Here is a 12,765-nt window from a genome sequence, read left to right as displayed (position 1 = left end):
ATTTCTCTTGGGTAGATACCCAGCAGTGGCATTGGTGGGTCATCTGGTAACTCTATGTTTAACCTTTTGAGGAACTGCCGGACTGTTTTCCAAAGTGGCTGCAGCATTTGACATTCCCACCAGCAGTGTGTGACGGCTCCTATTTATCCACATCCTCACCAGCACTGCTCACCGTCCATCTTCTTGATTACGGCCACCCTCGTAGGTATCAAGTGGTATCTCATGGTGGTTTTGACTTGCATGTCCCTAATGATGAGTAATGTTGAGCGTCTTTTCAAGTGCTTGTTGGCCATTTGTGCATCTGCCTTGAAGAAATGTCCATTCAAATCCTTTGCCCATTTTTAAATTGGGTTATTTGTCTTTTTATGGTTGAGTTGTAATCGCCTCCTCCTTTCCTCCATCTGTCCAATCCTCCCCATTCTAGAGAACAGTGGGCACAGGGCAGGGGCCCCCTGCCCTCACCTCTCCTTGAGAACACCATCCCCTCCTCCTCCCTCTGGGGCTTCCCAGCCTGACCCAACCCCTCCCCCACCCAGCACAGGACCCTGCCTCCCTCAGGAGGAATACAATACCCTTTCATAGTAGGAGCTTTATACCTTCCCCAGGCTTGTATCCAATTTAATGCTCGCAACAACCCGGTGGGACAAATGTTACAATTATCCCCCTTTTCAGACGAGAAAGCTCAATGAGGTGAAGTCACTCAGGAGGAAGCAGACCATTTAGGCTTCCTACTCTGCCTGCCCAACTTCCAAGACTGTTCATATGCCCTCGTGCCAAGAACGTGGCAGGCACGTCCTGAGGGACAGAGTCCCCCCAGGACAGACAGACTCACCTCCTTCACCCGCTGCAGCATGGGCTGCAGCCACTCAGTGTTCACTTCACAGTGGCTGTCCAGAAAGGTGAGGACGGCAGCTGCGGCCACATCTGCCCCCCGAACTCGGGACCGGATCAGCCCTGCAATGGGAGTGGGCAGGGGTTGGTGCTGGGACCAAGCCAGTTTGCTCCCAGCCACCCCCCAAAGTCTCAGGGCTCCCCTGCTTCAGGGGCTGAGGTTTCCCCTGAATTATTGTGATTGAATTTTACTTTGTATTTGCTTATTTCCTCCCTCCTCCTCTTTCTTTCTCTCATCCACCCATCAACCATCATTACTCCAAGGTCATTCTCTGAGTGCTCTCTGTGTACCAGACCCTGTTCTGGGATCTGGGGACACACTGAGGAACAGTCAGAGTTTAGTGAATGGAAATTACAATAAAGTGTGGTTTGGTACCAAAGGAAAACCAGAAACTAAAACCCTTTCCCCCACCTCCCCCCCAGGAACCTCAGGGCGGTCCCCGCCAGCTGGGCCATCATGTGTGACACAGAGAGAATCTTCTAGACTAAGACAAGCTGGAGTTAGTATGCCAGCCCCTTCACTTACCTTAAGCATGTTTTTGTGTGTGTGTATGTATGTGTGAGGAAGATCAGCCCTGAGCTAACATCCATGCCAATCCTCCTCTTTTTGCTGAGGAAGCCTGGCCCTGGGCTAACATCCATGCCCATCTTCCTCCACTTTATATGGGACGCCGCCACAGCATGGCTCGACAAGCAGTGTGTCGGTGCACGCCTGGGATCCGAATCTGTGAACCCTGGGCCGCCGCAGCGGAGCGCGCGAACTTAACTGCTATGCCACCAGGCCGGCCCCACCGTAAGCATGTTTTTAACCTCTCTGAGCCTCAGACTCTTGTCTAGAAGATTCGGAGAGAGAATAGTCCCCCCTGCCTGTGGGGGAGGAGAGGCTGGTGCCTAGGAGGCCTACACGTGCAGACTCTGCTCTGCTTCTACCCCACTCCCCGACAGACTCACCGACAGCTCACTGACCATTGAAGAATGGCCTGGCTTTTGGCAGCCCCCGGCCAGGGTTGGGGACTTGCCTTGTCAGGAGTGAGGAGGCCCAGCTGGTCCTGTCCCTGACAGAGCAGCCCCTGGTGCCCTGTGAGTTGTGGGGATGGACGGGCCTCACTCTAAAAGCTCGGAATACAAGTTGCTCTTGGAGAGATTTCCCTGGCCACACCCCTCCTGGCGCTCTGCCGCTATCCAGTGGCCGACCCATCCATCTGTGCAAAAGCCCATCTGCCCCCTTCCACTCCCAGCATATTCCCAGGCCTAAAGGCACCTACCACCGGCTGCTTGGGAGAGATTTCTCTCCGGCCTCTTCCACTCCAGTTTGAAGGTCCCTTTGGCCTGACTGGTCTTTCCTAAATATGCCCATCACCTCTCTCTCTCTCTCTGTCTCAAACCTTCAGCGACTCCCTACCACCTGCCTTATCAAGCCTAAATGCCTTTCTCTGGCTTCCGAGGTTGCCTGCCACCTATCCTCACTCCACTCATTCCCCCTGCTGACCGGACCCCGCTTCTCCCAGGAAGGGAGAATAAATAGAGGGAGGTTAAGAGGCCGGGCTTTGGGGGGGGTCCCTCCTTGCAGGTGGGAATCCTGGCTCCTCTCTTTACCACCCTGGGCAAATTACTGAAGCTCCTTAAAACCCATTTCCTCATGTGCAAAACGTGGACAATGGCTGTTGTGAGGACTGAATGTGAGAATGTAGGCAAAGTGAATGCCTCTCAGGATGGGGGCTCGGGAAGAGGGCTACCAGTACTGCTGTGCACCCCTGCCTGACCCAGGCCTTTGCCTGCAGAGTCCCCGAGCCTGGGACGCCCTCCTTGGACCCCCTTCACTGTCGCACAACCCCCCTCACCCAAGCAAGTCCCACCCCTGATCACGCCCCTCCTTCGCTCCCTCTCCTCCCCTCTCCGTTCCACCCCCACACAATCATAACCAGCCTATGGCTGTGGGGATTCTGACTCCTCCGGTACAGGATAAGCCCTCCGAGGGCAGGGACCACGTTTCACGCTTCTTTTGTGTCCCCTAGAGTGCTGTGCACAATCCTGTGCCGTAGTTGATGCTCCAAAACACCTCCTGATTGGAAGTGAGGCTACAGCACTGATTTTCTCAAAGCTTTCCCTCTTAGCCCATCCCATCTAATCCTCATAACAAGCGCGCAAGGCAGGAGGGGTACTATTATCATCCCCATTCTCAGAAGAGACAACCAAGGCAGCCAGAAGCAGAGCAACGTGCCCACGGTCGTGCTGCGACAGGGGCTGACCTGGGACAGCAGGGGGGTCCTTCCACAGACCTTGGTCCTGGCCACCAGGGATGCAGCAGCCCCACGCTGGCTTGGTGTGATGTGGTGCCAAAGGGGAGTGAGGAGGTGCAGAGGTCTAGACCAAAATGGGTCTGCGGTGACACCAAGGGTCCAAGAACTTACCTTCCCGCCGGTCATTGCGCAGGCACTTGACCTTGGGGATCCTGGTCAGGAGCAGGCAGTCTTCAGCTGAGTGGAGAGAAGGAAGCAAGCTCATTCAGACGTGGGCATCAGACCACAAGTGGTTTGGCCGTCACTGGAACTGCCCAGGACCTGTCCCAAACCAGGCCCAGGGAAAGGGCCGGGGCTGGGGAGGCATGGAGGAGCATGGTCATCTCCATTGGCCAAAGGATTGCCCTGTCACCGCATGCCCAGACCATTCTGAGGGATGCCTGTGCTTATGGCATTACCCCCAGGGGGCGCCAGAGAGCACCAGCAGGTCAGCGGCCCAACACCCCTGGAGCTGGATTGCTGGGACATTCTGCATATAGCTGTTATAATAACAAAGGATGATGCTGATGTTGTTTCAGTTTTTTTAAAATGTCCTCTCACTGGTGTCCCATCAAAGCAACACCCCTCTTTCCCCTCCTTTGACACCAGCGAGCAGAGCCAGGGAGGGCACCTAGAATAGACTGAAGATGCCAGTGGGGGGCAGAGGTCAGCCTGTGACAGCCAGGACAACCTCACGAGCGCTGGCCTCAGCGTTCTGGGGAAACGGGGGTTTGGAGGGGTGCAAGCAAAGAAGGTGGATACTTACGATCTGAACTGAAGTCGTCCACTAAAATGATTTCCTGGATCAGGCTGGCAGGAGTTCGGTTCAGGACACTGGAGCAGTGATGGGGACAGAGGAGCCTGGATTTAGGGCCGCCTTCCATTTACCTCTCCCTGCCATGGGGCTCCCCCACCCTCCAGCTTTGGGGGCCAGCACACTGGCCATGGGCAGCTGCTTGCAAAGCTTCCGGGCCCTGATCAGTGGCTGAGGAGCGGTGTATTCCTCAGGCTCTTCCAAGGACCTGCTGGCCCTGTGGCCTGGACCCTCAGGCACTCAGGACCCACTCCAGACAGGGGGTGGGGGCCGCTCTAGTTGAGTGGTGGAGGCAGGACCTGTAGCTGCTCTGGCTGCCCGGGCTTAACAAGCCCTGCCGGGGGGCAGCCCCCAGCTGGACCCGGAGCTGCCTGCCTGGAAGGCTAGTGAGGCTCCTGCTGCCCGGATGGTCAGGAAAGGTGCTCTCAGGAAGCCCCCAACTCCTTCCTTCCCACTGTCCCTCCTCTTCCTCCACTCTCCAGGAAAAGAAACTCAGGCTTCTTTAATCCTGGAATACCACCGGGCACTCCTTTCCAAATGCTGTTCTCTAAGTTCACTAAAGAAACGAGGTGAGGAGGAGTTAAACTTGACCACAGGACCAAGCTGAGGAAGACAGAAGAGGCGCCTCTCTGAATCGCTGACAAGATACTACTGGGCTGGCATCCATCCACCTGAGGCCTCAAGTCCATCCCTGCCTCTCTCGGCTCCTCCCCTGCATTTCTGCCCTCGTCCTGGGGACCTGACCTTGTGTTTGACTGTGCATCTTGCTAACAATGGCCTTCTGGGGTCTCCCTGACCCTGATTCACCAGCCCCAGCTTCTCAGAAGGGCACGACTCCCCTTCCCAGTGCCTGCTGGTCTTCACGCCATCTGGCCAAGCACCCTATCTCAATGGCCTCCCCTGCAGGGGCTCAGCAGACCACCCCGAGGCCTGGGGGAGCAGCACCATTTAGATGAGGGTCCCGAGGCGGGGCTAACCTCTTCACAGTGCGCAAGAGGGTAGAGCGGGCTTCGTTGTGGAAGGTGATGATGACACTGGTGGCCGGCAGGTCCGCGGAGTAGGACAGAGATGGGCAACTGAGAAAGGAGCAGAGAGGTCAGAGGGCAGCTGTGGGGGCATCCTGAGGGCAGGCTTGAGGCTTCTCTTTGTCCAGCCTGCTGCCCCCCGGAATTCCTCTGTGGACAGAGAAGGCAAGCCTGAAGCCAGGACGTGGGCCCTGCCCCTCCAGGCCCACGCTCCACCCCACTCAGGACACCCAGCCTCGAGTCCTCCAAGAGAAGCCACAGGTTGGGGGACCTACCCAGGCCCAGGCACTCTTTACCAAAGACCTAGAGCACCCCTAGTCACTGAAGGGTTTAGAGGGCTCTGACCGTTTGCGGACACACCAGGCCCCAGATCCAGCCCTGGACCAACAGACAGAACTCCCTGCCCGTGGAGCCAAGAGAGACAAAACAGGGGAGGGGAGGGAAAACAGCCTCTCTTCTGTTTCTGACGCCCTGTAGCTTCTTCCTTCTCTTCCCCTGGCTCGTGACATTCGGTAGGCTCTGGAGAATCGCCCCATGCTGCCCTCCTGTGAATTCCTCCCTCTCCCTGCCCAACACTGACGGCCTGGCTGAGACACCAGGCGGGGAGCAGCCTCACTCCTCCCACGGCCGGACTCCTGGAGGAAACGGAGCCTCTGAGAAGACACCAAAGGCAGTTCCCACCACCTCGATCCCTCCCCCAGCAGCTCTGTGCTCCTGTCTCCAGGCACATTTTTGGCGCGTTGGCTCCCCACTCCTCAGGAAAAGGAATTAAAGCAATCCATTCCCGCCAGTCTTCATCCCTGCCATCTCTGCAAATGCGTTTACTCGTGCTCCTGGGGCTGGCGGGACGGCAGCTGCGGAGCTGGTTTTCATGGCAGTCTTCTTTATTACCATTGCTCTCCGACTATTCCAGCAGTGACTATTTTTTCATTACGGCATTCGTTCCACTGACAGCAGCTTACAGCCCAATTCCCAGGCCCATTTCCCGCCCTGCAGAGCCGGCCGGGTCAGACAGGCAGGAGTTCCACCAGCCTGGGACCCCCCGGGGGAGAACCCTAAGAGGCTTTAAAATAATTCTTCTTGAGAGGGGAGTGGCAGAGTAGGAAAATTCACCTCTGGCCCCCTGGGCAGCCTAGCTTCCCAAGTGTACGTCTTCCCATGCGGATTTGGGGGGCAGGAGTGGGCTTGGCCTGCTGAGATGGGGAATGCTGGGAGAAGCAGCCACCTCCTGGGCGCCCAGCCCCCCAGCACTGACCTCTAGGGCCCCAGGCCTCTGTCCTTGAACTTCAACCATCTGATGCCCAGGAAGGAGGGAATCTGGATAGCAAGGCCCATCCTCCACCTGAAGATGGCCGACCTACCCACACCCCATCTGGGGGTGGACTTGACCTCCTCCCTGCCCACCCTCCAACTCTCTCCACGCTGCATTTCTCTGGGATTTATATGTATGATGATGGAGACTTATGCAGCTCCCAGGAGCCAAGAGCCTCTGAAGAGGTTTGTCCCATGCCTGTGTCTTGAGTTTGGGGCTGGTGGGCTTTTCTCTGTGATGCTGGTAGGTCTGTCTTCCATGGTTCAGATCTCTTTGCTCCCCTTGAGGGGGGCTTCCTAGAGTGAGGGCTGGACCAGGAACAAGCCTGACAGTTTGGAGCCCAGCAGAAGCTGCCGGCTAGAGGGCCAAGGGGAAGAGCGTGGCTCACCCCAGCAGACATAGCTCCACCATGGGAGGCCCTGCCTGCCAAAGCCAGCGCCTCCTTTGCTCCCCCTACACATGCGCACACAGACAGGCACATGCACACACGCACACACACACACACCCTCCTGAGCCACCTCGGGCTTCTGCGAGGGCCAGGCAGCAGCACTGGGGCAGGAGGGTGGCCTACCTCACCACCCCACCACTGCCTTGGATCTGAAGAGTCTCATTTTAAAATGGGCGTAGCCCCAGGAGGAATTCCTTCTTTAAGTTCCTCTGTGAACACCCGAGAAGGTTTAGAGGTGGGGTGGGTGGGTGGGAGGGAGAACAGAGGTGATCCCGGCCAACCTCTGAATTCACAGATTTGGAACTGCCAGGCCCTGGGGTCCAGGTGGGCCATGGCTAGGGCTGCCCATGAAAGGTCTCCTAGTGGAGCTGCGTGGACATAACCTCATAGGCCCTGCAGCACAGGCAGGCACGAGGCGAGACTGCCCAGGATTGGCTGAGAAAGAATTTCCAAGGCCTGAACTGGCCATTAGACCTGGGTGGGGACCTTCCTGGGTAACAGGATTATTGCCCTATTTAGTAGCAAGAGTGGTTTCTGGAGGCTGACAGAGCTGGCTTACAGGACAGTGAGGACAGTTTGGGACTGCCCCAACTGCACGTCCATCTCACCTTGCACAGGCTGCCAAGCCCACTGGACTTCAGGCATCTGTGAGTGACAGGCAAGGGGCTAGAAGCAGACCCCCTCTGCACCTTTATCTCACATACATCTTTTGTGCTGCAGAGTAGCTGCTTCAGAAGGAAAAGTAATCTTGACCTGAGTCATTCTGACCAACCTTCAAACCAGGACCAGCCTGATGCTGGGTCCATTGCTGGGGCCAACACAGTCCATGTTGACCATTCACAGCTGCAGGCACATGGGTGTGTCAGCTCCAACAGCCCCTCACTGCCCTGTTAGATGTCTGCCTAGAGTGCAGAGGAGGCCCCCAAACCAGCCTAGGCTGGCAAGAAACCTTCCCTGGAGGAGAGGAGTCGTGAAGCCATGGGGGGTGGTTCAGGCAGAGGAAACAGTGGGTGTGAAAACAAGGAGGGAGGCAGGAAGAGTATAGGATTGCAGGAGCATTAAGTGCTAGGTGAAAGGAGCAGGGGCTCGGGTGGGGAAGGGGGCGGCTTGCACTGCAGGGTAAGGAGCTCAGACTGTTCCAGCAGGAGGGGGCAGGAAGAGGAGAGACTGGAGGTGGTGACCTGCATAACTTAGACAGGACACAACAAGGGCCTGAACCAAGGAAAGGGTTGATGACGTGCCCAAGGTCGGCCACTCGCACCGAGCGGAGTCAGAGCTGAGATTAGTGTGGAAGGCGTCCTTGATCCTGGTCTAGCGCCTCTCCCACCTACCACACTGGAGAACTGAGAGCAAGACTGGGAAGCCTTTCTGGGAGTTGCTGAGGAAGCGGGGGCAGTGGGGCGGGAAGAGAGGAGGAAGAGGGATGCCAATGGGGCAGTGCACAGCACTCTACTCTTTGCACGGTGCAGGCAGGGCTGGTGGCCACTGTCCACCTCAGGCACCACCAGCAGGGCACCAAGAATGCCTGGCTCGCCCACCCCTCGGGCTCCCTGTGGTCCCCTGACAGGTCACTCTCGCAGGGACTCCAGACTGAGGTGCTGAGGGGCCTCCCTGGCCTCAGCTGGGAGGTCTCCTTGGCCTTGTCAGGCCCCTCGGGAGGTCAATGAAATAAAGAGGAGTCAGGACAACCACTGAGGGCAAGGGTTTGAATGTCTCCACAACTAGACTGAGTCTGAGGAAGCCTTCCTCACTTCATTTTTTTTTTTTGGTGAGGAAGATCAGCCCCGAGCTAACATCCGATGCCAATCCTCCTGTTTTTTTGCTGAGGAAGATTGGCCCTGAGCTAACATCCGTGCCCATCTTCCTCTACTTTATATGGGAGGCGGTCACAGCATGGCTTGACAAGCGGTGCGTCTGTGCGCACCCGGGATCCGAACCTGCGAACCACGGGCCACCGAAGCAGAGCATGCGCACTTAACTGCTATGCCACCCAGCGGCCCCCCCTTCCTCACTTCTTAAATCCACGTGACTGAAAGAAAACAAGCTAAGTGGTGCTGGCCCTTCCTTCCCCCTTTCTCTCTCCATTGGCACGATGGAGGCCGCACCTGTAATGGCGGGTGTCCCGGATGGGCCGGTCCGGGCTCAGCTTGTCACTCTCCAGCTGGTTGAAGGCGTGCTGCCGATAGGGGTCTTCTCCGGCCTTCAGCTGCTTGGCTGCCAGGTACGCCTTCTCATCAAAGCCTTTTGAGGGCGTTCCTGTCACCTGAGACAAAGGTCAGCATCAGAGGGGCCACAGGCAGGAGGATAAAGTAGCCACTGTAAGCCACTTCCAACAGGCGGGCGCCAACTGCATGCCTCATTTGTACCTTCCCCAGCTCTGTGAGCAGGAGCTCGTCATTCCCCCATCACACAGATGAGGAAACAGGCTCGAGAAGTTAAAAACAGTACCCATGTGGGGGGGGGGGGGAGTACATGGGAACTCTCTGTAGAGTTCTGCTCAATTTTGTGTACCTAAAACTGCTTTAAAAAATAAAGTCTATTAAAAAAAAAAAGCCCAAGGTCAGAGCTAGTAAGTCGCAGGTTCTAGATTCAAACTGGTTGTTCTGACTCTGAAGCCCATATTCTTTGCTGGATATGGAGAGGGTGACTCCTGGAGTGCACCAGACTCCCAAGATGAGGTGTCCGTGAGGGGCCCACCAACCAGGCTGGAGGTTGCCAAGCAACCCGCAGATTGACAGTCTCCTAGGAATGAACTTGAACCTGACTGTGGGCTAGGCATGTAGGAGCTGCCTGATCAGTAAAACACCCAGGGCTTAGACAAGCCACTGCACAGAGAATACCTGTGAGGACAAGCAGGCCCTTGCAGGCTAATGCCAGAGCTGCCAGAACTCAAATGCACAGACAATGATGCATCTTCTCTGCAACTTGTGCTTGCTGCTGAAATAGCCCCACGTCAGACCTATGGACCCACTGGTGCTAAGTGCTAGGGAGTGATGGATGACAGATGCCATAGCCCAGCCTCCTTCCTCTTAGCCACATTTTACTCTGTGCTCCCTAAGTCCCCCATGAGAGACACTGGGGAAGACTGGGGAAGGACACATCTGAGAGGAATGGATGGATAGATGGATTCTGACATCTCACTATTTGAACCAAACTGCTGGCCAGATGTTCCCCAGAGTACCTTGAAATACCATCAACCGTGAGAGCATCCAGACTCCAACCCTTCCACCTGACCAGCCTCCAGGCTGGAGCTGTGGGCCCCCAGAGGCAGCAGAAAGGCAGGTGAGAATTGTCCATACAATTCTCACAGAACCCCTCATGAGGACTCTGTCACAGGCCTAGTCCCGAGAGGGATGGTCTCAGGAAGGCAGCTGGACCTGTGGGAGAGGGGACCCACGTGTTGGATGTTGCTATGGAACATCCACCAGCAGCCCAGGGCCTCCATGTTCCCTTGAGAACCTAGCTCCCAACCTCACCGGACAGGAATACAGACGGGTTCAGGGAGCACTTATCTCCTTAAGGGCTGCCACTCCATAGTGGTTACATCCCATCCTAGGAGCCAGTCACTGAGCTGCGTGAGGTCAGAGCCAGTGAGGGAGATTTCCTCGTGTCCATGGGCCCAGCCCCATGCTACATACACACAGATGCTCAGGGCGTCTACACTCAGGATGGCGACAAAGGCTGAGGCTGTCGCACTGTGATATTCTGAGTTGGTGCCGTGCCAGGGACTGAACAGATGTGGCAGAGCCCCCATGGACTTGAAATCCACTTCAGGAGACAGAAGGAGGGAAGGAAGGAGGGAAGGAGAGGGGGAACATTCTGACTCGAACCCCGGATTGCTAGAAGGACCCAAGCTGTCCAACTTTGAGAGTTGAGAATGAGAGGTCCTTTGTGCCCTTCCCTGGCGAAAAGAATGGGTGCTAACTCGGCCCCCTCTTCCTCCCAGCCCGAGATCAGGGAGATGGAAAGCAGCCTCTAGTTGATGGTTGAGGAGCTAAAATAAAAGAAAAACTGCCGAAGCTCCCAAAGGGAGAATATGCCACTTAATTATCCTGCAAGTCAACTGCGGGAAAACCATGTTTATTTATTTAGGACTTACGGCCACTCTGTGGGCTCAGGAAACCTCTGAGCCCTCATCCCACATTCACCCATCGCCCAATAAACACTGATTGAGAGCCACTCATCTACCAGGCACTGAGACACCCTTCTGCAACTTCCAAGGATCACTGGATCATTCATTTATTTGTTTATGAATGCTTGAATTCACGTACTCATTCATTCAACCACCCATTCATTCAACAAGGCTCTGCTGAGCACCTCCCATGTGCCAGGAAGTGGAAGGAATGCTTCTGAGACTGTTCCCCCATCCCCAGCCTGCTGCCTTTCTGCACCTCATTCAAAGCTTCCTCAGGGCCACAGAGACTGTTGTGGTAGAGCGTCTTCTCAGGCCCAGGCTCTCTAGAGAAGTTCCTCTCAGGGCCTCAAAACCGAGCTAGACATCCTCAAAGATGCTGTCAGGAAATGTCTGCTGCTCCCTCCCACAGACCGACAGCCTCTGATGGTCCAAGCCTCCCCCCAAGGTTAGACCCTTCACCTTTGAGACAGCTTATGAAGAAGAATGCCATGGAAACACCAGGCCCTGCTCCCTCCCAGAGACCCAGCATCTCTGGGGTTTGGAGCTGAAACACCAGTAGGCCGAGTCAGCCACGTGGAGGGGATCCTGAGGAAGGGCAGGATGTGACCTGCGCAGGGCTTTCACTTCCCCTGCAGCCAGCCCCTTCCTGGCCTCACCCCAGTCACCGCCCAGAGCTCTTCTATCCCTGATGTCCAACCCCAGTTCCCATGCCCATCCCATAGCTCATTTCCTTCCAGCTCTCCAGCTCTCCTTTCCTCTTAGCCTTGTTCTTTGATCTTGAGGCTTCCAGGCCTTTGAATGTCCCATGGGTACCTCTAACTCAACACCACAAAACGAATTCCTCACTGATCCCCAAAGCAGCCCCTTCTCTTGTGTTCCCTGTTGCAGAGCTGGGCAGTCCCATCCTCTGGGTCCTCCAGGCCACAAATCCAGGGGTCGTTGCTGATGCCCTCCCCCATGTTCTACAGCCTGATCAGACCCCTGCCCTGGGTATCCACAGGCCGTGCCCTGGGCATACCACCAGTATTAAATCAACAAATATTTACTGAAGGTCTAGTGTGTGCAAGAGGCTGGGAAGACAGAAATAAACCAAAAGCAATCTGGCCCCCAGAAGTGGGATCTAGGAATTTGGCCCCTTTCCTCCCCTATCCCACTCCAGGCATGGCCATGGGGGATCGTGAAGAAACCCCCACACTCAACCTAAGAGCACGGGTAGCAGGAGAATTGGCCATGGAACCTCACCCCACCCCAACCCCAGCTGAGGCAGGAGTCCAGAGATGGCGCCTGCACTGCAGACTGATGACCAGTGAACGCTGTTTCCCTTCTCCCCTCCTCTAGAGGGGAGTGAGTTGCTGCTATCCTGCTTTCCCATCCACACTGCTTACTAAGCATCGCAGCGGGGGTTAAATACATCCTTTGGCTCCAGGCTGAGGGACCATGAAGAGCTATATCTGGACCAGCCTGAGAGACCCAAGATCCTGGGCTTGGAGCCAGTTGGAGTCACTGGATGGGACTTGTGCTGCTGCCCTTTCAGGAGTGGGTGAGGGCACATGGGGCTATTTGTGCAGTTCTTATATCACGTGGTACCAACTTCTGTGCTTTACTTCTCTCTTTATTCCACTAGAAGGTGGGCTCCTCATCTGTGAGCTCCTAGCACCTGGCACATAGTAGGTACTGAGCAGATGTTTGCTGAATAAAGGAATGAATGAATGAATACCTAAATATTGTCCCTGCTCTCAAATTACTTAAAATCAAATGGGAAGAAAACCACAGCAAACAAATGGGATCCTCTCACCTATCTTGTGACCTGCGGTGGCTTCGCACTCTCAGGGTACAAGTCCCAGAGCTCACGGAGCCCAGG

The 12,765-nt window shown here is 55.8% G+C and overlaps 1 protein-coding gene across 1 annotated transcript in view; it reads right to left on the bottom strand.

The window, feature by feature from the left end:
* Positions 1–12,765, bottom strand: part of GALNT16 (polypeptide N-acetylgalactosaminyltransferase 16) — an 89,388-nt gene that overhangs the window by 22,929 nt on the left and 53,694 nt on the right. Inside the window, exons 3-7 of the mRNA XM_058567201.1 lie at positions 8,875–9,032; positions 4,962–5,060; positions 3,937–4,004; positions 3,303–3,368; positions 833–954 (exon numbers count right to left, since the gene is read on the bottom strand). Of these exons, the coding sequence (XP_058423184.1) occupies positions 833–954; positions 3,303–3,368; positions 3,937–4,004; positions 4,962–5,060; positions 8,875–9,032 (513 nt within the window). The remainder of the gene's footprint in view (positions 1–832; positions 955–3,302; positions 3,369–3,936; positions 4,005–4,961; positions 5,061–8,874; positions 9,033–12,765) is intronic.

This window comes from Diceros bicornis, chromosome 24, assembly GCF_020826845.1.
Source record: "Diceros bicornis minor isolate mBicDic1 chromosome 24, mDicBic1.mat.cur, whole genome shotgun sequence".
In the NCBI taxonomy this organism is placed as follows: Eukaryota; Metazoa; Chordata; class Mammalia; order Perissodactyla; family Rhinocerotidae; genus Diceros; species Diceros bicornis.
This window is presented reverse-complemented; position numbering and strand designations above follow the sequence as displayed.